Here is a 22,500-nt window from a genome sequence, read left to right as displayed (position 1 = left end):
CAACGTTTTCCTTCCTCTTGCAAGATTTGTTCCGTGTTTGCCAATACGGGCGTTAAATGGACAAAATTGTTGTGTCGGAATTTTTAAAGTAGAAGGAAAATTTCAGGGGAAAAGCCCCCAAAATCCAGGCTTTTTATATATTTTCTCAATCTGGTTGGATTCTTTGCAGGGGAGGGGTCCGATTGTACCATTTAGGGAAGTCATCAGACTGTTTTGGGAGTATGATAAAAGCCATTTGGTTTTGCTACCACTAGAATGGTTCTCATATACATACACAGAACAATAAAGGTCTTGCTCCCAGTTAGTTTCCATCTTGCGCTGCCATTTTTATTTTATTTTTATTTATTTATTTTTTTTTAAAGAAGCTTGCGTTGAATGTGATCAACTCTCGTCGCACCTGGTTCCACTCGGGGCAGCTGCCTGCAAAGCAGCGCCGAGGTCGTTAACGTGGACGCTGGAAAGTGGAGGCAGCAAACGAAGGCGCCGCACAAACTGCAGAGGAGGCGCCCGGCCTTTTGTTCTCCGCCTCCCTCCAGAGGTGGTCGATGAGAGAGAAAATAAAAGGAGGGGGTGGGGGGGGCGGAGATGGAGGGAGGTGGGTCGGGGACTAGGTGGGTGGCGGTTATCCCTTAATGACCCAGTTTACTTTGAAAAAAAGATACCAGGGGGGTTATTGATCTCTGCCAGCGGTTTTCAAAGAAGCATCAAACGGCGCCTTTAGCGCGTCTTTTTTTCTTCCCTTTTTTCTTTCCTTTTTGTTCCTCCCACAGCGCCGCCTGCAGGCCGACGGAGGTCTGCTGGTCGACCAGACGCGGCCCCCGGGTGATGTAGGAAACCCGATCATTAAAAAGCATCCTCGCCGCTGATATTCTCTTTGACTTTATTTTCCTGGAGGTCAGACGCACCCGGAGCGCCGAGTCCGCCGTGAAAAATGAATAAATAAATGAATGAATAATAAATCAATAAATCAAGTGATGACTGTCTTTGGCTGGTTTCATTTTCCAGCGTCGGAGCTTCGCGACGGTGAAACAGGAGCTCCGTGTCCTTCAGACAAACACCAGCTGACTGCAGAGGAGTGTGTGTGTGTCTGTGTGTGTGTGTGTGTGTGTGTGTGTGTGTGTGAGTCTGCAGCCTCATCAAATTCATTCATAAATTTGCTGGAAATACATTTGATCTTTTTGTGCCCAAGGTCATTCAGGGTCAGTTGAGGTCATTCGGGCTCATTCAGGCTTGAAGCTCATTTCAGTCATTAGAAAGTGTTTTAATAGAAACTGACTGAGAAACCACTGTCCATGGACTTCTGATGTTACGTCAACAGAGCTTGCAGAGCTTGTTTTGTTTGTTTTGACCTTTGAACTGAGTCAAATCCCGTCTTTCCAGTGATCCACTGACCGACCGTCACTCACTGTCCTCCTGCACCAGAAGATGATTTCTGGCCCCTCCCCCTTCCTTCCCTCCCAACCTCCCCCCCCCCCCCCCCGCCCCCCCCGTCACCCTCCCGGCGCTCCGACCTGCCTGGATTGGAGGAGAGGCGGCTGCTTGAAGTGCGTCTCTTTGAAGCAGCGACAGCGTGGAATTGAAAAATTGAAGGAATGCTGAAGTGGGGGGAAGAGGAGGAGGAAGAGGAAGAGGAGGAGGAAGAAGGGGGGAGAAGAGGAGGGGGGGAGGAGGAAGAGGATGAAGGTCAGCCAGGGTCGCATCCTCTGTCGCATTTCTCTCTGCTTTTACTCAGCAGTGTGAGGGAGGGAGGGGGGTGAGGATGAAGATGGAGGGGGGGGGTACTGGGATGAGAGAGCACCTGCAGACTGACTCCAGGCGGCTGATGGCGTCCTGAGGCGACAGGTTGCTGCTGACGCTTAAACTGTTTTCCTGATCCTGTCCAGAGCCCCCCCTGCCCCCCCACTCCCCACACACACACACACACACACACACACACACACACACCTCTCCAACCTGCTATTTCTGTCTGGCGGATCAACAGTGTCACTCGTTCTGGATGTCAGAAACCGTGGCCGTTGCCATGACGACGACTCACTGCTTTCTTTCTTTCTTTCTTTCTCCTTCCTTCCTTCCGTCCTTCCTTCCTTCCTTCCTTCCGTCTTTCCTTCCTTCCTTCCTTCCTTCCTTCCGTCCGTCCTTCCTTCCTTCCTTCCTTCCTTCCTTCCTTCCGTCCTTCCTTCCGTCCTTCCTTCCTTCCTTCCTTCCTTCCTTCCTTGCAGCTCAACCGCCGATGGCTGCGGCTGCTCCTTAGCTGGTGACGTGAGAACCAGCAAAGGGAGGGAGGTGGGGGGTGGGGTGGGGGGGGGGGGGAGGGGGGGGAAGGAGGTGCAGGGCAGAGCGGAGGTGGAGGCGCTCCAGCAGGGTTCACCCTTCCAGATGCACGTCAACGCTTCCTGCGCGTGTGTGTGTGTGGGAGTTTGCACGTGCGCGCACACTGCACGCACACACACCCACAAGGTCACGCTGTTCGACTCTCTGTGCATCGGTGCAGAAGGAGGTCAGAGACCCTGAGATGCAGCAATGCATGAAAATAATTATCAACAAAAAAAACAAAAACCTGCCACTGTTGTTGTTGTTGTTGTTGTCGATGTTGTTGTTTATTAACGCTGTGCAAACTCTGAGCAACAGTGGGTTTTGTTTTTTTGTTTTCTTTGCCTTTCTGCTCTAATTGGTCCGTTGCTGCTTCTCTCTCTCTGTCTCCCGTTGACCTTGACCAGGGGCCTCGACGACGGTCAGATTCAGATTCAGTCAGATTCAGATGGTGGAGTCGAAGCATCAGATCACATCTCAGTGCAGCGGCTTTGATATAAGAGCTGTTTTCAAGTTGAACGACTGATGGAGAAAACTGCACACTTTGTATTTGGTGTGTATCTATTTAAAGTCTCGTTCGTCCAAAAAAAAAAAATCATCACTAAATTCACTTGGAAAAAAAAAAAAAAAAAAAAAATCAAAGATGGAAGGTGAGCGGATCCAGCACCGCATTGCATTATGGGACATTGATTGATTTGGGTCATTGATTTTTTTATTTTTTTTTCTTTTGCGAGCAGGTGTTGGCTCCGCCCCCCGACGCCGTCCCGTTTGTGTCTCCATCCATCCAAACACGTGGAAGGTCCGTCCGACCTCAGCAGCATCAGACTGAGCAGGAGGCTGCAAACAGAGGGCTAATCACGCCTCGCGGAGGACGTTGGCAGGGTGGGAAGGCAAAAAGGAGCATTACGCAGGACATGAAGGCACCTTAAAGACGGAGGGCTCGGCTCGCTGTAAAGGATCTGCGGGCGCGCGGCGTTAATTCGCATCAAGGTCGAGCCGCATTTAATCTCTTAAACACGTCTCCTTATTTTCCCATTACAAGTTTACGTGTGCAGGCTCCGAACGAGGACCAGCCGACTTAAATAGGCTGCGGAGCGCCAAGGTTACACGCCGGCGCCCCCCTTTTGTTGTTATCATCCTCGCGCTGTAATTAAAGCGAGACTCGGAGGTTCAGAAGCCCCTTCATCAGAAGTCCGGCCCCCTTTTTCCTGCTTTTATTCGGGGGGAGGTGTTAAATTAGCCGTGTTTTACGCAGCGGCGGCGGCGGTGGCGAGGAGCCGTTGTCACCCTCTTCGCGGCTTTGTGTTCCCGCTAATGCTAATAAAGGGTGTTGGTGTGGGGGCCGGGGGCTGGGGGTGGTGGTGGCGGTGGGGGTGGTGGTGTCCTAGTTTTACCAAAAGTAGCTCATTAGGCTTCCAGTGTGGCCGGGAAAGGAGGAAAAGCAAAGAAAGGAAGGGAAAACTACTCTTTAAAAAAAGTCAAATTCATTTGTCCTGTTTTAATGCTGCACATTATTCAGTTTGGAAACGCCTGCAAATTGCAATTGTACTTTGTCGAAATTTTAGAAATGGCTGCTTTTCATTTTGCGGAAAACCGTCCTGGAAAGGCATTGAGTGACGTTGCAAAAACACCAGCAAGCTTTTGGAAAAATACAAACAAAGCATACTCAAGTCAGGAAGTAGGTTTTCCAGACAGCTCAGAAACCTGAGAGGGATTTTTTTTTTCTTTTTTTTCGTGCTTTGTTGACAGCTAGCTAAAAACAAGCCAGCATCACAATTTCACGGAGATGCTGCGAAGCAGAATTATTTCCTTCTGTAAAGCTGGAAGAAAGGATGGCAGGATGGCTTCAAAAATAGAAAAGCCACCAAATCCCAATTTTGAGCAAATGATTGATTTAATTTTAATGTAAAGATTGGCTTTTCTGGACTGTTTAAAGTGAGAAACAGTTCTGACTGCCATTGCAGTCCGATGGAAGGGGGAAAAAAAAACACCAAAGCAAAACCAACAGCCAACCAGAGTGAGGAAGGAGGAGGAGACAAAGTGGGCGGGACCCAGAGGGAGATGGCTAGCTGACTGATGGCCCTGAAAGCCAATTGGGCCAATCACAGCTCGTCAGCTAGAGGACCAGGAACCCGGCGGCACCTTGAGAGAATTCCCTGCCTCATCGTTGCTGTTTGAGTCTCGCCGTGTTAGCAGAACAAGAAAGAAATTGTTGCAGCTCATGAAGCAGTTTCAGCCGCCTGAGCAGGAGCTTTCTGAGCCGTTGACCAAGTGCAGTTCCTCAGGAACAAAATTATTATTTATTTTTTTTTACATGGAGATGATTCAACTGGTGGGTTTATCGAGACAAAGCCTACATGATTAAAAAAAAAAAACTTTGACGTGAACTGTGATGCGTGATTGTCCTGATCTCCTGCACCTCCTGGAGGTCCAGACCATGTGGGGCAACTCTAGTCCAGACTGGCCAGTGTTCTGATCCACTGATTGTTGCTGCTGCTGCTCCAGATTGAGCTCCTCCTCGTCGCTGCCCCACTTGCTGCGCTACCTTCTGCTTCCTGGTCCCACCTGACCAGGCTCCCAGTCCCTCCTCCTCCCCCCAGGCGCTGCGGAGCTCCAGGCAAGGATGTCCTCCAGCTCAACGCCCCCCCCCACCCCCCCCTCCTCCTCCAACCCCTGAGGGAATTCCGCTACCGCTGGTGATGGAAATCTGGCAGAGTGTGGAGGCACGCGGAGCCTCAGTCCAGGCCTGCAGATTTGACCACCATCCTGCAGGCCCTCAGGGGAAGGAAGGAAGCTAATGTATTCACAGCAGCGCCCCCCCCCGGCCGGGAGCTCCGTGTCTGAAAATACTTCTGAGTCCACCAGGGTCCGACCGAGCGCACGCCGCGCAAAAGTCACAGATTAGCATGTCGAGGCAAAGCCCTCGGCTCAGATATTTAACTGGCTGTCAGCGCGAAGGAAAAGCGAATCTCTGTCTGGAATCATGGAAATGGGTCGAGCGTTCCAACGGGAACCCGGGAATGTAAATAAATCTGCCGTGATAGCGCAGCGTCTGCGTTAGCATGAACTGTTTGTGAAACAGGCAAGAAAAAGATTTGAGTCCCTCAAGAAGCAAGTCAACAACAACAATCATCATCATCATCATCATCATCATCATCATCATCATCATCATCATCATCAAAGGCTCAGGCTAACACCAGGAAAACTGTGAACATGGGAACCAGGGGGACTCTGGTTGTCTATTCAAACGTCAGCCAGCAGGGGGACTTGAAAGACGACTCAAGAGAGTGAATCTCGACTTCCTGGCAAAGCTGCTTTTGTGGTCTGTATAGGTGTCGAAACTAGAACGATTCCTCTGTGACGCTGTGATTCTGCTGCAGAAGCTGCAGCAAACAGAGGATTAAACAAGGTTTTTTTTTTTTTTTTTAATGAATAATAATAAATAAACCAACAAACGGACTGAACGTCTCCAAGGTGAACCGCTCCTGAGTTCACTGCTGCAAAATGTTACATGCAACCTAAATGTAGCATCGGCTGTCTTAGCATCGCAGCAGCAGCAGAAGCAGCAGCAACAGCAGCAACAGCAGCAGCAGCAGCAGCTGAGTCCACCGGGGGATAAAGAAGTGGAACAGTAAACCGTCTATTTAAAGCTCACAAAGACCCTCTTGTCGTCTCTTCCAGACAGCCTGTGCTATGTTGTAAATTTGAAAAAAAAAAAAAAAAAAAATGTGTATATATATATATATATATATATATGTATATATATATATATATATATATATATATATATATATATATATATATACATATATATATATATATATATATATATATACATATATATATATATATATATATATATATATACATATATATATATATATATATATATATATATATACATATATATATTTAAATGGAATGAAGGAAACGTGCCCTATATAAAAAACATACCCGAGGCTAGTTTGTCAAGTGCTGTTGTGCACGGAGTAAAATATGCAGAGGCTTGCAAGAGTGATGCACAAAGTAAATAAGAAAAAAAATGTTAATGTTGACAGGGGCTAAAGTTCGCTAGCATTAGCATAATCTGACGCTATCTGTTGTCTGGCTCACTACTGAGGCACCGGCTCAGTGTGACTCCATCAGCTGCAACTACATGAAACAAAGACAACATGACGGTGGGCGTAGTTGAAGCAACTATTAGTCATGTAAACGATGGTTTTGCATTTTGTTTTTGTCAGAAGGAATTTGTGAAAACATCTCCTGGAGCTTCATTGGCAGCATTCCCACGGTACACATCTGAAAGCTGCCTTGACTGGGTTCTTTAAGGAGGACGCAGAAAAAAACAAACCCAATTTCAACAAATACGATCACCAGCGTGGATGTCACCTCTCATCCAACCCCGGAGCTCCGCCCCCTCTCCTCTGTGACTCCCGACTCCTCGGAACCAATCGCGGCCGAGCAGAGTTCCTTTGCTGCTCGGAGCAGCAGGGACAGATGGGAAGCGAGCGCCTCGTTTCCAGCCGGCGCTGCCAACGAGTCACATCCAAGCTGGCAAATGTCCCGCCAACACGGGCGAGCACAGGAGGCCGCCGCCACCAACGCCATCACTCACATCCTGACCCAGAGGAAGCAGCACGAGCCACGAAGACGCTCTGAGGCTCTGCAGGCCTCACGGGTAAAAAAAACAACAAAAACAAACAAAACAAAACGCAAAAACAACGGAGAGCACCAACATTGGCAGGAAGCTCCGAGGAGGCTTTTAAAAAAAAAAGGAAAAGAAAAGAGAAAGAAACGTCAGCACCGACCTCCAAGCTGTACTCCTCCACCGTCCTCCTCAGCGGGTCCACCACTTGCCAGCAGATGAGGATGCACAAGTCGATGAGGAGCATCCCGCCCACGATGATCAGCAGCTTCTGGTCCTTGATGATCTGCAGGATGGAGAGAGAGAGAAGAGAAGAGAAGAGGAAGAGAAGAGGAAGAGGAGGAGGTTAGCTTAGCCTTAGCGAGCACAACACACACCTGCTGCTAAAGGTGATGGGGATGATGGTGGTGATGATGATGGTGATGATGGTAATGGTGATGAAGATGATGGTGGTGGTGGTGATGATGGTGATGGTGATGGTGATGATGATGATGGTGATGGTGATGATGATGGTTATGATGATGATGATGATGATGATGATGATGATGGTGATGGTGATGGTGATGATGATGATGGTGATGGTGATGACGATGATGATGGGGACGATGGTGATGATGATGTGACGATGATGATGATGGTGATGATGATGGTTATGATGATGGTTATGATGATGATGATGGTTATGATGATGATGATGGTGATGATGATGGTGATGATGATGTGACGATGATGATGATGGTGATGATGATGGTGATGATGATGACGGTGATGATGATGATGATGATGATGATGATGGTTATGATGATGGTGATGATGATGATGATGGTGATGATGATGATGATGGTGATGATGATGTCACAGCTCTTGATATGTCTGCTGGGGTTCCCCCTCAGGTCGAGCTGACAGGATGATGTGAGTCTCATCTCGTCTCGAGACTTTTTCCCGTGGAGCCCTGCTGGTTTTCTCACTGAGCGTCTAATCACAAACTGATTAGGATGCAGTTAGCAGCAATTAGCCGCCCACTTGCCTGCCGGTGGAGAAGGAGGAGGAAGCGGAGGAGGTGGAGGAAGTGGTGGAGGAGGAGGAGGAGGAGGAGGAAGAAACTGAGAAGTCAATCTGAGCTTCCAGACCAGGACCAGAAGCTCCTGAAACACCTTCCTGCTCCAGATTTACACCTCTGAACTTCAGCTGTGTTTTTGGTTTTTAATATTTCAACCCCCCCCTCCCCCACCCCACCCCACCCCACCCCACCCCACCCCTCCCACCTGCAGCCTCGTCCTCCTCTGTGACCCCGTGAACTTTCCAGGGATGAATAAATGCCGCCACCCAGTTTTATCATCTCTATTTATAACTGCCTCTCTCCTGCCGGAGCGTCGCTTCAAAGCGAAGGTCAGCGGACGCCGGCTGAGAGGTGAGACCCGTGACACGTGACACCCGTGACACGTGACACGTGACACGTGACACACTCGCTGCTCATCCCCAGCGCCGCTTTGAGTTCTGTTGTGGTGAAGACAGTTTTTTTTTTTTTACGGCTGGTGACGTTCTGGACGGGTGGAAGACCAGAAATTACCGATTCACTTTGAGGAGCAACTCCCTGCGAAATTAGACAAGCCTCCCTCCACCCACGCTTCTGTTTAATAAGCCCCCTGTGATGTCACCAAAGGCACTCACCCACCCCAGGCGTTGGCTCTGTTTCTGCCCGTGGCCGCAAACAGAGGGCTAAATATTTTCTGTGCATATTTTCCCGTCTTATCCGCTGCTGCTCGGCTGACGATGAAACAGACTCGCAAAGGTGTCGCGATGAACAATTATCAGATGCGTGAATTTACAGCTGCGGCGCCACCTGCTGGACCGCGACGCGTTGCTACGCCGGAAAACTGTGACATAATAATAATAAAATAATAATGATGAGTCTAAATGATGCAGAAGTGTTTCCTTCCCTCGGTCGCACGTTGCAACAGCGGATCTAAATACGCACAGCAGGAGTCCGTGTGTGTGTGTGTGTGTGTGTGTGTGTGAGGGCGAGAGAGAGAAAGAGAGAGGAGGAAATAGGTTCCAACTCTCTCCCACCACGTCGGCTGCGCACGCTGACTCATTTTCTTTTCTTTTCTTTTCTCTCTGTTTTTTTCCCCTCGTTATTTTTGCTCGACTTTTGTGCCAGGACTCTGGAGCTGCACGAGTTGTCGGGCAACTTCAGCATCAGCATCATCGCTGCCGTCAGCGTTACTCTAAAGAGGCGCGAGATGCTCGGGGTTGAGAAGAGGACGAGCGAGGCCTCGCTCGCCGAGTTGCACTTCTCAGAATGGGCGGCGCTAAGGAATGCAATTAAGGAGACTCGCCCCTGGTGATGTCACAAGGGGTACAGGCAACCCCCTTGAGCACCCGCCACCACCACTACCCAGTAGTCGGTTTGGTGGGATTGTTGTGTTTGTCTGTTTGTATGTTTACAGAGAGAGGTCCACTGATTGACAGGCTCCTGTCGCACTGAACACACACACACACACACACACACACACACACACACACACACACACACACTGAGCTGGTCTATTTAAGGAATGGCAGCAGTGGCCAAGTGACTGTGACCCTTTATCGAGTTGACACCCTTGATTTACACCCTGTGCTTCTTGGATAGGGGTGGGGGTGGTGGTGGGGGGGGGGGCACATTGTGTGACTCCACTTCATAGCTCCAGTTGAGAAAAAAAAAAACCCTGCCAAAAACACCCCTTGTGATGTCACAGAGGGCGGAAATCCCAACCCAGCCAGGTGAGACATCCCTGTGTTTTGCCCCCTTGCAAACGGGGTGTCGGGCGATGGAGAGGGAGGAGGGGGTGGGGGGTGGGGGGGGGGGGGTGACAAAGCGGGAGCAAACAGAGGGCTAAATACGCAGCATCTGAAGAGGCAGAGAAAGCAATAAAATTAAATAAAATTAAATTAAATTAAATTGTTGTTTTTTGTTCTTTTCTTTTTTTTTCTTTTGGAAAAAGAAAAAAACCCCTCCCCACTCCCCCCCCCCCCCACTCCCTCCCCTCTCCTCTCCCTCCCTCCCTCCCCCCCTCCCTCTCTCCTCTTTGATCCATCCCTCTCTTCCTGTTCTGGCTCTGCCAGGCCACCCACACTTCCTCTAATATTCAAGAGAGGCAGAGGAGGGGGAGTGGGTGGGGTGGGGTGGGGGTGGGGGTGCGGGGTGGGGAGAGATCTATAAATACAAAAAGGCCGAGTGCAACACTCAATGAGCTCGGCACCTCTTTATATAACTGGGCCAGTGAAACAGATTGTGTCAGATGTTTAAAAAGCCATTTGTATTCCGGAGTACATTTTTCCCCCCCTTCTCCCCCCCCCCCCCCCCCCCGACTCCCCCTTCTCTCGCTCGCTCCCTCTGCTGCCTCGCCGAGTCGATTCTGAAAGCAGGTGCTGCCAGTCTCTCTCTCTCTTTCTCTCTCTCTCTATTTCTTTTTTGCGAGTGTGTTCATGTGTGAGTGAATTCAAACACCCACACAGCAGAAGGTGTGTGTGTGTGTGTGTGTGTGTGTGTGTGCGCGCGCGTGTGTGCGAGACACTCTCCAGGATTTGCTGGATTTTATGAAGCGGTTTGTTTTTCTTTTTTCAGTTTGGTTGGAAGGATGCAGAAGTGGGAAGCGCGACGGTTCCTCCGCTACCTTCTTCTTCATCTTGACGTTCTTGAAGATGGCGTGCACCCTCCAGGTCTTGGCGAACATGGCGCCGAAGGCGGTGGTGTAGCCCACGATGAGGATCCACGTGCGAACCTATCAGGAGAGAGGAAAAAAAAGCAAAAAAAATAAAATAAATGCCGTCACCAAACGACAGAACGACGACAACTCCTGATCAGACGACCACCACGCTGCTGAAAATAGAGCCGAGAGGCCATTTAAAAATAAGACACTGTCAGAATTCTTTTTCTAATGTAATGGATTGGTGTTTGTGGGTTTTTTTTTTTCTGTTATATCTTTTTTTTCTCCATCAGCACGTCCCGGGCCGCTGGAAGCTGTCACGCTCTGCAGAGAGCAATTCATCTTCAGACGTCCGAGAGACACAAACCGCAGAACCCGGGCAGCCGCACTGACACAAAGGGCACCGCTGACAGGTTTAATAGATAAATAGATAAATAAATAGATATATACAGCCCTTGGTTTGAACGTAGAGCAGGAACTCAGACCACTTGGCCAGTTTTATAACAGCAGAAGAAGAGGAGGAAGAAGAGGAAGAGGAAGAAGAAGGAGAAGAAGATGAAGAAGAGGAGTAAATTAATAAAGGAATTGGTGAGGTTTGCAGTGAGTCTCTCCTCGATGAGTCTCAGTTGTAGCTCCGCCCCTGCAGGACCACCAGCACACACCTGGGGACCACGACTCTGGATCCCTTCGAAGATCCTTCTCGCACGTCTAGCCAAAACATTTTGTTCGACTTGAGGAGCTTGTTTTTTATGGGCCCCGAGAACTCACCGTGCAGAGGGTCTCGAACTCCTTGTCGGAGACGAAGCCGCCGTCCAGGCCGAAGAGGAAGATGGAGGCGTAGGACAGCAGGCCTCCCAGGATGATCAGGTTGTTCATGTAGGGGCTGGACATCTTGATCAGCCTGCCAGCACATTCACACACACACACACACACACACACACACGTGACCACACGAACGCAACCGCAAACACCTCCCGCCCTGCCCTCTGGCTCCGCCCCCGCCGCTTGGCTCCGCCCACCGCCGGGCTCACCTGTGGTTGCGGTTCTTGATGTTGAAGAAGAGGAAGGCGCCGGCCATCAGCATGCCCAGGATGGTGATGGTGGACAGGATGCTGTAGAGCGGCACGTTGATGTGGCGCCGCTGCAGCCGCACAAAGGTGCGGTCCTTGGGAGGCTCCACCCCTGTGGCAGGAAACAGGAAGTGACAGGAAGTGACAGGAAGTGATGTTTGCCCCCCTGCCACTCCTCTCTCGACCGCCAGAACCTGGCAGACACCAACCGAGACCTCCGGCCACCTGATACCCATCAACTCCCCCCACTCCCCCTTTACCCCTGGTCAAACCCCACCCCTCTTGAAGCTCCGCCTCCACCTTCCAGATCGATGGTGAAGGCATCGACTGCGGTCGGGAAAGTGTGGAAACAAGCGTCTTGGCCGATGGGAGGGCGGGAGGGAGGGGGGGCGGGAGGGAGAGTGGGGGGGGGGGGGCTGTCCAGAGGGACGGAGCCGATTTCAAAGTATGTCAACATGGGGGGGAGAGAAACAGCGCAGGGGGGGGAGGCTGGAAATTGGAGTGCTAAATAATTTAGAGGGGATGGAGGGTGAGGAGGGGGAGGAGGGGGCGGAAGGGGAGGGTCTCCTCATCCTCGTGCTTCTGAGGGGGACGGCGAGGAGGGAGGGTCGATAAAGTGGGACGGCGGTGGTGGCGAGGCGGTCGCACCACACGGACAGAACCAGCACAAGATACAAGAGTCACATGTTCTGAGCGGGCCACACACACACACACACACACACACACACACACACACACTGCCACCGTCTCCTTACCTTGGAACCTGATGGAGTTGTTGATGAGGTCCAGCACGTCGGCGATGGCGTTGTACTCGCCCACTTTGACCTCCTGGCCGTCTGTTAGCACGCCAGAACAAAAACACAGCAAGTTCAGTCGGCGGAGGGACGGAAACAGGAATAAAAGACGAGAAACGACGTCCGACGCGGCTGCCAGTTTGGTTCTTGACCCACTTTAGCGACGATCTCACTGGGGTGCTTGGAACTGTGTCTTCACCACAGATCTTTCGTGTTAAAGACGCATTGTGTCGTTTTATCCGCCTTTAAATCATCATTCTTCCAAAGTCTTTTTTTTTTTTTTGTTGATGATTTATCGACCCACGTACAGGGACGATTCTTCAGTCGACAGACCAGAGGTGAACCTGTGACAGCGATGGTTTGTTTTCCGTAGCTACCTGCTGGCTGACTGAAGCAGGAGACAATAAAAAAAAAAAAAAGAAAAGAAAAGCAGCCTGGATGGGAGCTTTCAAACGGCTGCTGCTGCTGCTGCAGGGCTGCAACTGTTACACCACTCACTGCAGACGACTCTTGTGGTGTGGGGGGAAAACGTTCACTTATTGGCTTTCACAGACAGGGAAAAACTCCGGGAAAACGCTAGGCTGCAGGCACACAGCAACAAGAGGCAAAATCAGTTCTTCCGGGCTCGACTATCGACTGTAAGTAACGGTTGTATAACCGATCGCCACCTGCTGGCAGGTGGAGCACATGAACTTGTCCCCTCCTATACGCGTCAAACAGTTTGAAAGAGTGGCAACCCTCAAATGAAACACGTGCAAAATAAACTCCTTACAGGTGCCACACAACCACGTACGACGGCTTTTGTGTTTTTCCGCCCGCACGGCAATCTCAACTCCATTATTTCCCCCCCCGCAGCCTTTCAGACGCAACTTAACAGCGGAGAAAATATGTTGTTGTTGTTTTTTGTTTTTTTTCCGTGTCGTCTCTGTGTCGTCGGGTCCGGTTCGTTTTAAACCCCCAAAGAGCCGCAGCGAGAGGTCGAAGTCGCCGTGAGACTTTGGCCTTTTTTTTTTCTCTCTCTCTCTCTCTCCCGCCCGGTCAACCTTCGCTCCGTAACCACCGGAGAGACGAGAGGCCAGAGAGAGATAGGAAGAGCGCCTCCTGTCTGCAAGCTGCGGCCTGTTATCGCCGCCCCACTCAACCCTGCGGCTGCATTGTCCTTGACGAGAGAAAAGGAAAAAAAAAAGAGAGAGAAAAAAAAGAAAAAAGGCAGATAAAATCAGCAATTGCGGCATCACAGGGCGCTGCGCCCCCCCCCCCCCACATCCTCCCTCTCCCCTCATCCCCCTCCCCTCCCCCCCTCCTCTCTTCTCCTATTAGCGAATCACCTCGTTTGATCTGCAATTCAGGCGGCAAAGCCGTCAGCAAAATGGGGAAAAAAAGAAAGAAAAAAGTGCGTCGTTACAGTGGCAGCAGGATGCATTCATTTCTAATTATAATGCGCAAACATGAGTGATCAATAACCACATGACCCCCCCCCCCCGCATAAACACACACACACACACACCACGACCCCCCCCGCGCCTGACCCCCCCTCCACTGAAGATGCAGAGGATCACAGCCTGCAGCGCCCCCCCCCCCTCAATTCTTGGGGGAGTTCATCGGGTGGCGGCGACCTGCTTGCTGCGGCGGTGTGCGCTGACATTTCACGGCTTCCCACCGCATGTTAATTTCTCCATAATGAGTTGTGATGTATTGATTAGTCCCCCCCCCCCCGACGGACGCTTCGAAACAAATAATACAAGCTACAACTTTGGTGTGTTTGCCGACCAACAGAGACTCGAGCGGCGCCTCCTGTATTCCACGTAGCTCCACGAAATTTCTTTTTTCCCCACGAATGTGTTTGAAAGTCGGAAATGATGAAAAAAAAAAAGATAAAAAAAATCCCCATGTTTCCTAACAGCGAGACGAGTCTCCAGCTTGTCAGTGAAAGAAGAATTCTGTGTGCACTTTGATCAGCGGCTGTAACTGTTGACAGAGCTGCAGTGTTTCTGCGGTAAAAAAAAAATAAAAATAAAAAAAAAATCCTTTAATTCTGCTGTTTAATCACTGCAGCGCTCTGACGCAGGTGTTGCTGCGGTGCTGCTGTGCAGAGGATTCACGGATGTCAAACTGTGTGTAATTCATGTTTTATTTCTCTTCCAAAAAAAAAAAAAAAGAAAAAAAAATCAGGAAAACCTTTTTTTCTGCCACTCAGAACACTTCGGTATCAGCATCAAAGGTTTACAAATGCAAAAATTCACTTATTACTGAAGTTTTATGTCTGTAATTCATAAAACATAGAACGTCTGGCACACAGCCGTCTGGCAGAGAGCCGGCAGGAAGTGCTTGGGGGAGGCGTGGCTGGACTGGGAATGCCCGCCTGTCAATCACATTCCGAGCCAACTGATCACATTTTTTTTGGCTCGCTGCAGTTTAGCCGAGTAGCTACAGCTTCAGACTGTTCGGACAGCAGCAGCAGCAGCAGCAGCAGCAGCTTTTCTTCGCTACAGGATTGTACGTTGTCGCAGTTGGTTGTGACCATCTGATAAATAGATAAATAAAAAAGATAAATAAAAAACTGATGATTCATTTTTGGAAAAATCTGCTGATATTAAAACACAAAATCCAAAAAAACGCCCTCTGATGGACTTTGGCAGGATGGATGAGTGGCAGGAAATGTCATGTTGGAGCATCGCAGTCACAGTTTGATGATTATTCTGACGGCAGTGCCTGGCTGCTGGGCTGGGTTGCCGGTTCCACTTCCAGCCGCGGGTCAAAAAAACAAAACAAAAACAAAAACAAAACACTTGCGGGATAGTTTAAAGATGGATGCTAAATCCTCCACCCCCCGTGATCTCTTTATCCACCCCCCCCACACACACACACATACACACGCCTCATATATCTAATTGTGCGTTCTTTCTTTGGGAGGAAACGCCTCTTTACAAGCCGATGGTTGATGGCCGATTTTAAGTCGTCTCCAGAGGCGCCGCTGCCGCCTCCAGCTGGAAGCTATCACTTCTCCCTCCGAGACAGACAGGAGGGATGAGTGTCTCCCCCCTGCCTCCCCCCTCCCAGAATAAGAATGCCTGACAGGGTAAAATTAGGGATCAGAGGCTGAGGACGGATGATAGGGTCACGTCGAGGATCACCGCCTGTTGAAATATTCACGGCGGGGACTCTCTCTCTCTTTCTCTCTCTCTCCCTCTCTCTCTCCATCCTCTCTCTCTCTAGCATGTCAAAAGGGGAGACGGGGGGTGGGTGACAAATTCGAGATCCCTGACAAGCGAGCGAGGAGTGATGAAGAGTGAAGGTTAAGGAGGTGGAGAGGAGATATAATAAAGCTGCTGCTGCTGCTAGTGGGAGGGGGAGGGGCGAGAGGACGGACGGACGGCAGAGCGAGAGAGCGAGAGAGCGAACGCGCAGCGCCGCCTTCCTGCAGCATGTTTGCTGTGAAACCATCCTGAGCCACGAAAATGCACCGACCTGGACATTGCCCAGCGTCCAGCGTCCAGCGTCCAACAAAACGCTCGCAAATCACACCTTATCCTGCGAGGCAGCAGCAGGTGCTGCCACAATTTCATGCTCCATCTTGAAAGCCTCCCAATCAGTGTCTCTTGAGGAGGAGGCGGAGGACGGAGGAGGCGGAGCCACTGCCAGGGAGACAGGAAACGGAAGCTGCAGCTGAACAGCTTCTACGTCACCGTGGATGTTCAGGTAGGAGGAGGAGACTCTCTGAGTAATGAAGTGGAGCTGGGTTTTGTTCTTGAGCCTCATCCGGTTATTTCAAGGGGGCAAAAAAAATAAAAAATGGAATGCGTCCCGTTTGGTTTTTATATCTGGGAGACAGAGCCGAGCTTTCGGGACGGATGTTGTGTGTGTGTGTGTGTGTGGAAATACTGGATATCGCTAACGTGACACCGAGAGCCAATTTGATTCCCGAAATGTCCGTCGCCTCCTGCTGGTGAGCAGCGGTAAAAAAAAAAAACAGCAGCCAGGGGAGGGGAGGGCCAACGTGCACTACCGTGCACGCAGGCCGTGACGCCAGCAGCCGCGGGGGACTCGGAGAGGAGCGCGCAACAGCCTCGTGCACATCCAAAAAAGCCAGCGGCCGGGAATTCCCCGGCGTTGGAGATCCAATCTGGAGGTAATTCTTCACACTCGAGAGAGCGAGAGAGAGAGAACGAGAAGCGGGAAGTGGGGGGGGGGGGGGGGGCTCAGCGATGACCCGAGGACGGCGGTCTAGTCTAGTTTTTATGCAAAGCTGTAAATAATCGCCGCACTGCAGAGGATCATGACTCAAAGCTGCTCAGACTGTCAGAGAGGACGAGCAGGGAAACAAACACAGCAGCAGCAGCAGGAAGGAAAACAACCTGTCGATGGAAGAACTCGCTCACGCTCAACAAGATGAGCGGCTTTAAATCTGTGCGCCACGATTGAAACAATGAGGGTTTGTTTTTTTTAGAGGTGGAAAAGATCATTTCAACCAGTCTGGGTTGGAGGAGAACCAGTGGGTGGATCAGAACCTGTCTTTGGGGGGGGGAATCAGAACCTGTAAGTGGACCTCCTACCTTGAAACTGGTTGAACTTGATGGTTCCCATCCGCTCGCCGTTCCGGAACATGACTTGACCCTGCCAGGTTGGAAACAACACAGACTATTAGTGTTTTAGCTGAGACATGTCCCTCTCTCTCTCTCTCTCTCACTTTCACACACACACACACACACACATACACACACACACACACACATACACACACACACACACACACACCATTTAGGCTAAACCAACACTCTAATCTGCTGAATAAGATGCAGTATAAGCAGCAGTGCAAGTGAATCTGAGTGTAGGAGAAGAAAAGCAGCTTAGTTCGACAAAAAAATGATGCACACTGTTTCTCTCTCTCTCCCTCTCTCTCTCCCTCTCTCCCCCGCCGCCGCTGCCGCAGCGTTGGCCCGCTGCACGCGCCGCATCCTGTTTAATTGGCTGTGGGCAGAATTGATCCATTTACGCGGTTAAACAAAATTATCTTTGAGGCCCAATCATTTGCTAATGTCCTTTGCAAAAGAAGCTGCGGCTTCAGCGGCTTGATGCAAAAGTGTTTTGCTGGTAGTGGGGGTGGGGGGGGTTATCGGGCCTCCAACCGAGGCCCGATAACCCCGGGGGGTTGACTGAGGAATGACTGTTCGCTGCAGTCAGTCGACTTCCTGTCCTCTTTTCAAATGTACAGTATGTGTTTCCGATGGGTACAATCAATCAATCAATATATAAAAACAATACATTTATATATATATATATATATATATGTATACATATATATATATATATATATATATATATATATATATATATATATATATATATATAAAATGTATAATATATTTATATATAAAAAATTATATCTATAAACAATCAATATATGTCATTGTTTTCCTAATGTTTGTTGCTTTAACCAGCCCCCCCATGATGTCACAAAGGGCACTGATACCCCACCCTGTGTCTTTGTCACAGATGAGAGTCAGATCACACAACACTTTTTCAGTGGAGGGACGCTTGGCGAACGCAGACAAAACAATAACATAAAATAACTCAAACTTTGTGTCAAACACCTCGCTTTGTTCCCCTCCCTCCTCCCCCTCCTCCCTCTCTCTCTCGCTCTCTCGCTCTTCAATTTCATCCCTTCCTCCACCTACCCCCCCTCCCCATCCATCCCTCCATCCATCCGGCCGACGCCGTTCCATTAATTCAGCTCGCCATCTGCTTGCGGCGCCGCTGCTGAACTCCACTTAAGTGGGCGCAGGCAAAGGTGAGCGAGTGACAGGAGGAGACTGATAGATGTGGGGCGAGAGACAGACAGGGGGAGAGAGAGAGAGAGAGAGAGAGAGAGAGAGAGAGAGAAAAAGCATTTGCATTGGCTGATTAAAAGAAAGCTGGTTGGGGGGCTGGCCATGAGGGGGAGGAGGGGCTAAGAGACAGCGAGCTTTGAAGCGGCGGCGGCGGCGGCACAAGGCTCCGCCCACTTCTGTTTGAATCCGCCGTCTTTGTGCAGCGTCTTTGATGTGCGAGCGTGCACGAGCCTGGCGTGCACCCGGAAATGCAACGTGTCAGATCCTCCAACTGTGTGAGCGCCCCCACCTGGATGCTAAAAAAAAAAAAAAAAATCACGCCACTCGCGCCGCCGCCTAAAGTTTCATCTTTTTATTAGCGTGCAAAAAGTGTCGACGGTTCTGGTGTTGACTCCGCCCGTCTGAGACGTGCCTCGTTTCTGTCCCTCCTTTCAAACACGTGTAAGGTCCAGCAAAGCATTGGCGGTTTTAGCTGGAGGCTGTAAACAGAGGGCTAAATATGCAAAAGATGCAGCATTGTGAACATTCACAGGATAACTGAAGGCGTCCAGCATGAAAAATAAACATGTGTGAAGTGGGGACAGTTTGAGAATTTTAAGCCTTTAAACGGGACAAACCAAATTGTTGTTATTCAATTCCAAATGCAAAACACAATTTTGGTTCTTTTTTTCACTGCAGCAACATAAAACAAGATTTATTTTTTTTCAATTTTCTCGTTTTCAATCAGGAAAAGATGAGAAGTTTATGTGCACAAAAGCCACTTGAACAATTTCCAGCCTTTCGACGAGTCAGCAGACTAGTCTAAGGCTAGATTAGCCTTTAGACTAGTCTAAAGGCTAGATTAGTCAGCAGACTAGTCTAGCCTTTAGACCAGTCAGAGATATGACTGAGTTTGAGTTTGAGAGGGTTTTTTTTTATTTGTGTGAGTCGGGGATGAAACGCACGGATGTGAAACTGAGTCTTTTTTCCGAGGGGGTTTTGTGCTTTCGTTGCGCCGGCAGTCGCACTCCCGGGCACCGCGGGATGTGCAGAAGTGGACGAGCCTCATAAATCACAAGCTCCTCGGGAACTCGTGTCAGCTGAATCTGTCTGAAACACTGCAGAATGCAGAAAAAAAGAAATAAATAAAATAAAGAACATGGCAGGTGAGGACGTGGAGGAGCTCCGCAGCGGCCACAACACCAAGATCTTCGAAGATATCGTCGAGCGTACCTGGAACGGATGTGTGTGTGTGTGTGTGTGTGTGTGTGTGTGTGTGTGTGTGCGTGTATGTGTGTGTGTGTAAGGTGTGAAAACCGGCAGTGACAGCGACTGCTGGGGTCAAATGAGATGTTGGTCTGTGGGCTGCAGGTGTGACGTCCACTGAGAGCTCACAGCCCCCGTTCCGTTTCACCTCAGTGTGTGTGTGTGAGTGTATGTGCGTGTGTATGCATGTGTGTGTGTGTGCGTGCGTGCGCGTGCGTGTGTCAATCCTACGGCTGATCCACTCCCGGCATCGGCGGGAACAAAACACCGATAGCGACACAATGACCGCTCGCCACAAACACTGCACAACACGGCACCCCCCCCCCGCCCCCCCCCCCTCCACACACACACACACACACACACGGCTGCCAACACCAATCACAGCCCGTTCCTGCGCAGCCCCGCCCTCCCAGCTGGATTCCAGCAGCTGTTCTGTTGCCTCAACGTGTCTTGCAGGTCACGTCTCACACCTTCCTGATGGTGGCGCCGCCGATCGATACTCAATGATCTGCTGCCTGAGCTGCGGCAGAACCAGGATCAGCCGCCAGACACGGCGCCGCCCGCTGCGACGGACACACACACACACACACACACACGTTCCCACACCAGACACAGAGCTGGAGTTGCATCTTTTCAACAATAAAATGAGTCTGGGGTGAAACAAGATGAACAGTTTAAAGTGGCTCTAATTTGGCAATTTCAAACTCGGGCCATTTAACATCCAAGCTGACGAGCCAAATTATACATGTGTGTATATATAAAGTGTGTGAGTTGAAATTTCATTGCAAAAACAAATCGCAAACGACAGCGCGAATAGAAAGAGGATTTTCCTCCGGGGACCAAAATACAACTGATGATACAACTGATGATGATGTCGAAGTTTATTTCCACAACACGTCGCACTCTTTCAGGCTGCAGCAGCTCTAAAGAGCCAAATAAAGGTTTGAATTGAATGAAGGAGTTTTTTTCCTCTTCCCTTCTGCCCCCTCCTCGGGCCCCTCAGGGGTCCAGGGCATTATTCCACAGTGCAGCGCTGCACCATTAAGTCGCGTCGTAAAAATGCAGCGGAAGAGTCGCTTCGTGGACGACGGCAACATATGCGGCCGTCAGGTGTAAGAAAAAAAACGAGGAAGCGGAGGAGCAGCAGGAAGCGGAGGAGCAGCGGCGGGAGCCTCCTGGGGAGGCTTCACGCTCTCGCAGCTTTTTCATCTCTCATTTTCCAAACTTTACGTCTCACTTTTTTGCATCGTTTAAACACGGCCGACTCCCATTGGCCAAGCAGAAGTGCATGTGTGCTTCATTGCGCTTTGCACTTCCTTTATATGCAAAATATATTGAGGGGGGGGGGGGGGAAACTAAATTGAGAAGAGGCGGCAGTGGTGGAAGCGGCGTGCGTGACAGCAGAGGGCTGTTTGGTCGGGCTGCTTCCTCTAATAACGCAGCGGCGAGCACTCAGCGGGGAGCGGAGGAAACGTGCTAATGGCTCGTTAGGGAGTCGGCCACCGGGATCAATTCTGAAAGCATCCGAGTGAGTCGGCGGCGCCGAACCGCACTTCGGGCCGCTGATACCGACCGGCGCTGCCGAGTGTCGGTGCAGCCGTCTGTGGAAATGAGCTCCCAGCCCGACGCTTATTCCTCCGGCGGCGGCCCGATTTGACCCAGTTCATTATAGAACTGTGTGCTCATGTGCTGAGAAATATTCCGGCTTTTTTTTTTTTTTTTGCTTCATCGGAGTGGAGGTGATTTGAGTTAATGGGATCTAGCTGCGTGTATTATACGATACAATAGGACACGCTATGATACGATGCAATACAATACAATATGATACAACACGCTATGACACGATACGGTATGATACAATATGACACCATAACATACCATGTGACAGGATATAATACGATAATACGATAGGCCATAGTCTGAGACGATACGATACGGTACTGTGACGTATATAAAATTGCCAAGGTCTTGGTTGCGTTCAGAGAGAGAGCCAGAATGATTTAAAGAAGCACGGCTGAAGAGGAAGCCGTGGTTGCAGGTTTGATTCGGACCTGGGTAATCTCCCTTTGCCGCTTAGTTTTTCTGCTTTGGCGTGCAAGAAGCTAAAGAGCAAAAGTGCACTTGCGTCCTTTAGCCACGTAGCAACACAGCCACATGGCGCTATGAGGTCACTGCGCTTTACGGAGCCTCATTAATTTGACTGTTTTTGCGATGGGGACAATTCGACCTTCTACTGCTCGCCGACGACTCACCGTCACGCCAAAGAAGTTGGTCTCGTTCATGACGTCCAGCACCAACTTGCCCACCTCCCGGTCCTCCACGGTGAAGTTGTGGTACTTGTTTTGCCGCTGCTTGACGCGCAGAAGCTCCATCACCCGGGTAAAGGTCCTGGCGATGACCCAGATGCCGTCGTAGGCAAAGCCATGGAACTTGCTGGCCTCCACGCCCTTCTGCTGCAGCTCGCGGCTGTACTCCCTCTCGTACTCCTTGGGGGTCTGGATGCAGGAGGAGGACGAGGAGGAGGTGAGGAGGAGGAGGGGAGGAAGAGGCCAAATATTTCACTTACCACCCCTAACCTCCAACCCAATAAAAATGTTGCGTACCACCAAAGAACTTGAGCGCAGAAAACATTTTTCCCCATTTAATCCTGTGGACTTTGCATTATGCCAAAGAGTAGTTTGGTACACCAGGAAGCAGGAACTCACCCTGCCGGAGATGCCCTTGATCTGGCGGGCGCTGAGCGGCTCAAAGTCCACACTGATGTAGCCCTCCATGGCGGTGAGCAGCTTCTTGGTGGTGCAGTTGGTGCTGTTGGCCTGTTCCCACCAGTTCCCCTGGTACCAGCCGGGGATGATCCACTGGTATTTGCTACCAAACATGTTGAGGTTGTAGGCCTGGAGAGGTTGACAGGAGACA

At 50.2% G+C, this 22,500-nt stretch overlaps 1 protein-coding gene across 1 annotated transcript in view; it reads right to left on the bottom strand.

Moving 5' to 3' along the window:
• The window catches only part of gabbr2 (gamma-aminobutyric acid (GABA) B receptor, 2), a 77,431-nt gene that overhangs the window by 21,435 nt on the left and 33,496 nt on the right, over positions 1-22,500 (bottom strand). The window contains exons 6-13 of the mRNA XM_076016377.1: positions 22,290-22,478; positions 21,837-22,079; positions 17,065-17,125; positions 12,473-12,553; positions 11,679-11,829; positions 11,416-11,548; positions 10,615-10,722; positions 7,119-7,241 (exon numbers count right to left, since the gene is read on the bottom strand). Of these exons, the coding sequence (XP_075872492.1) occupies positions 7,119-7,241; positions 10,615-10,722; positions 11,416-11,548; positions 11,679-11,829; positions 12,473-12,553; positions 17,065-17,125; positions 21,837-22,079; positions 22,290-22,478 (1,089 nt within the window). The remainder of the gene's footprint in view (positions 1-7,118; positions 7,242-10,614; positions 10,723-11,415; positions 11,549-11,678; positions 11,830-12,472; positions 12,554-17,064; positions 17,126-21,836; positions 22,080-22,289; positions 22,479-22,500) is intronic.

This window comes from Nelusetta ayraudi, unplaced genomic scaffold (genome assembly GCF_046127955.1).
Source record: "Nelusetta ayraudi isolate G7.1 ecotype Tasmania unplaced genomic scaffold, CSIRO-AGI_Nayr_v1 ptg000223l, whole genome shotgun sequence".
Classification (NCBI taxonomy): domain Eukaryota; kingdom Metazoa; phylum Chordata; class Actinopteri; order Tetraodontiformes; family Monacanthidae; genus Nelusetta; species Nelusetta ayraudi.
Note: the sequence above shows the minus strand (reverse complement) of the source record. Positions and strands in the feature narration are given on the sequence as shown.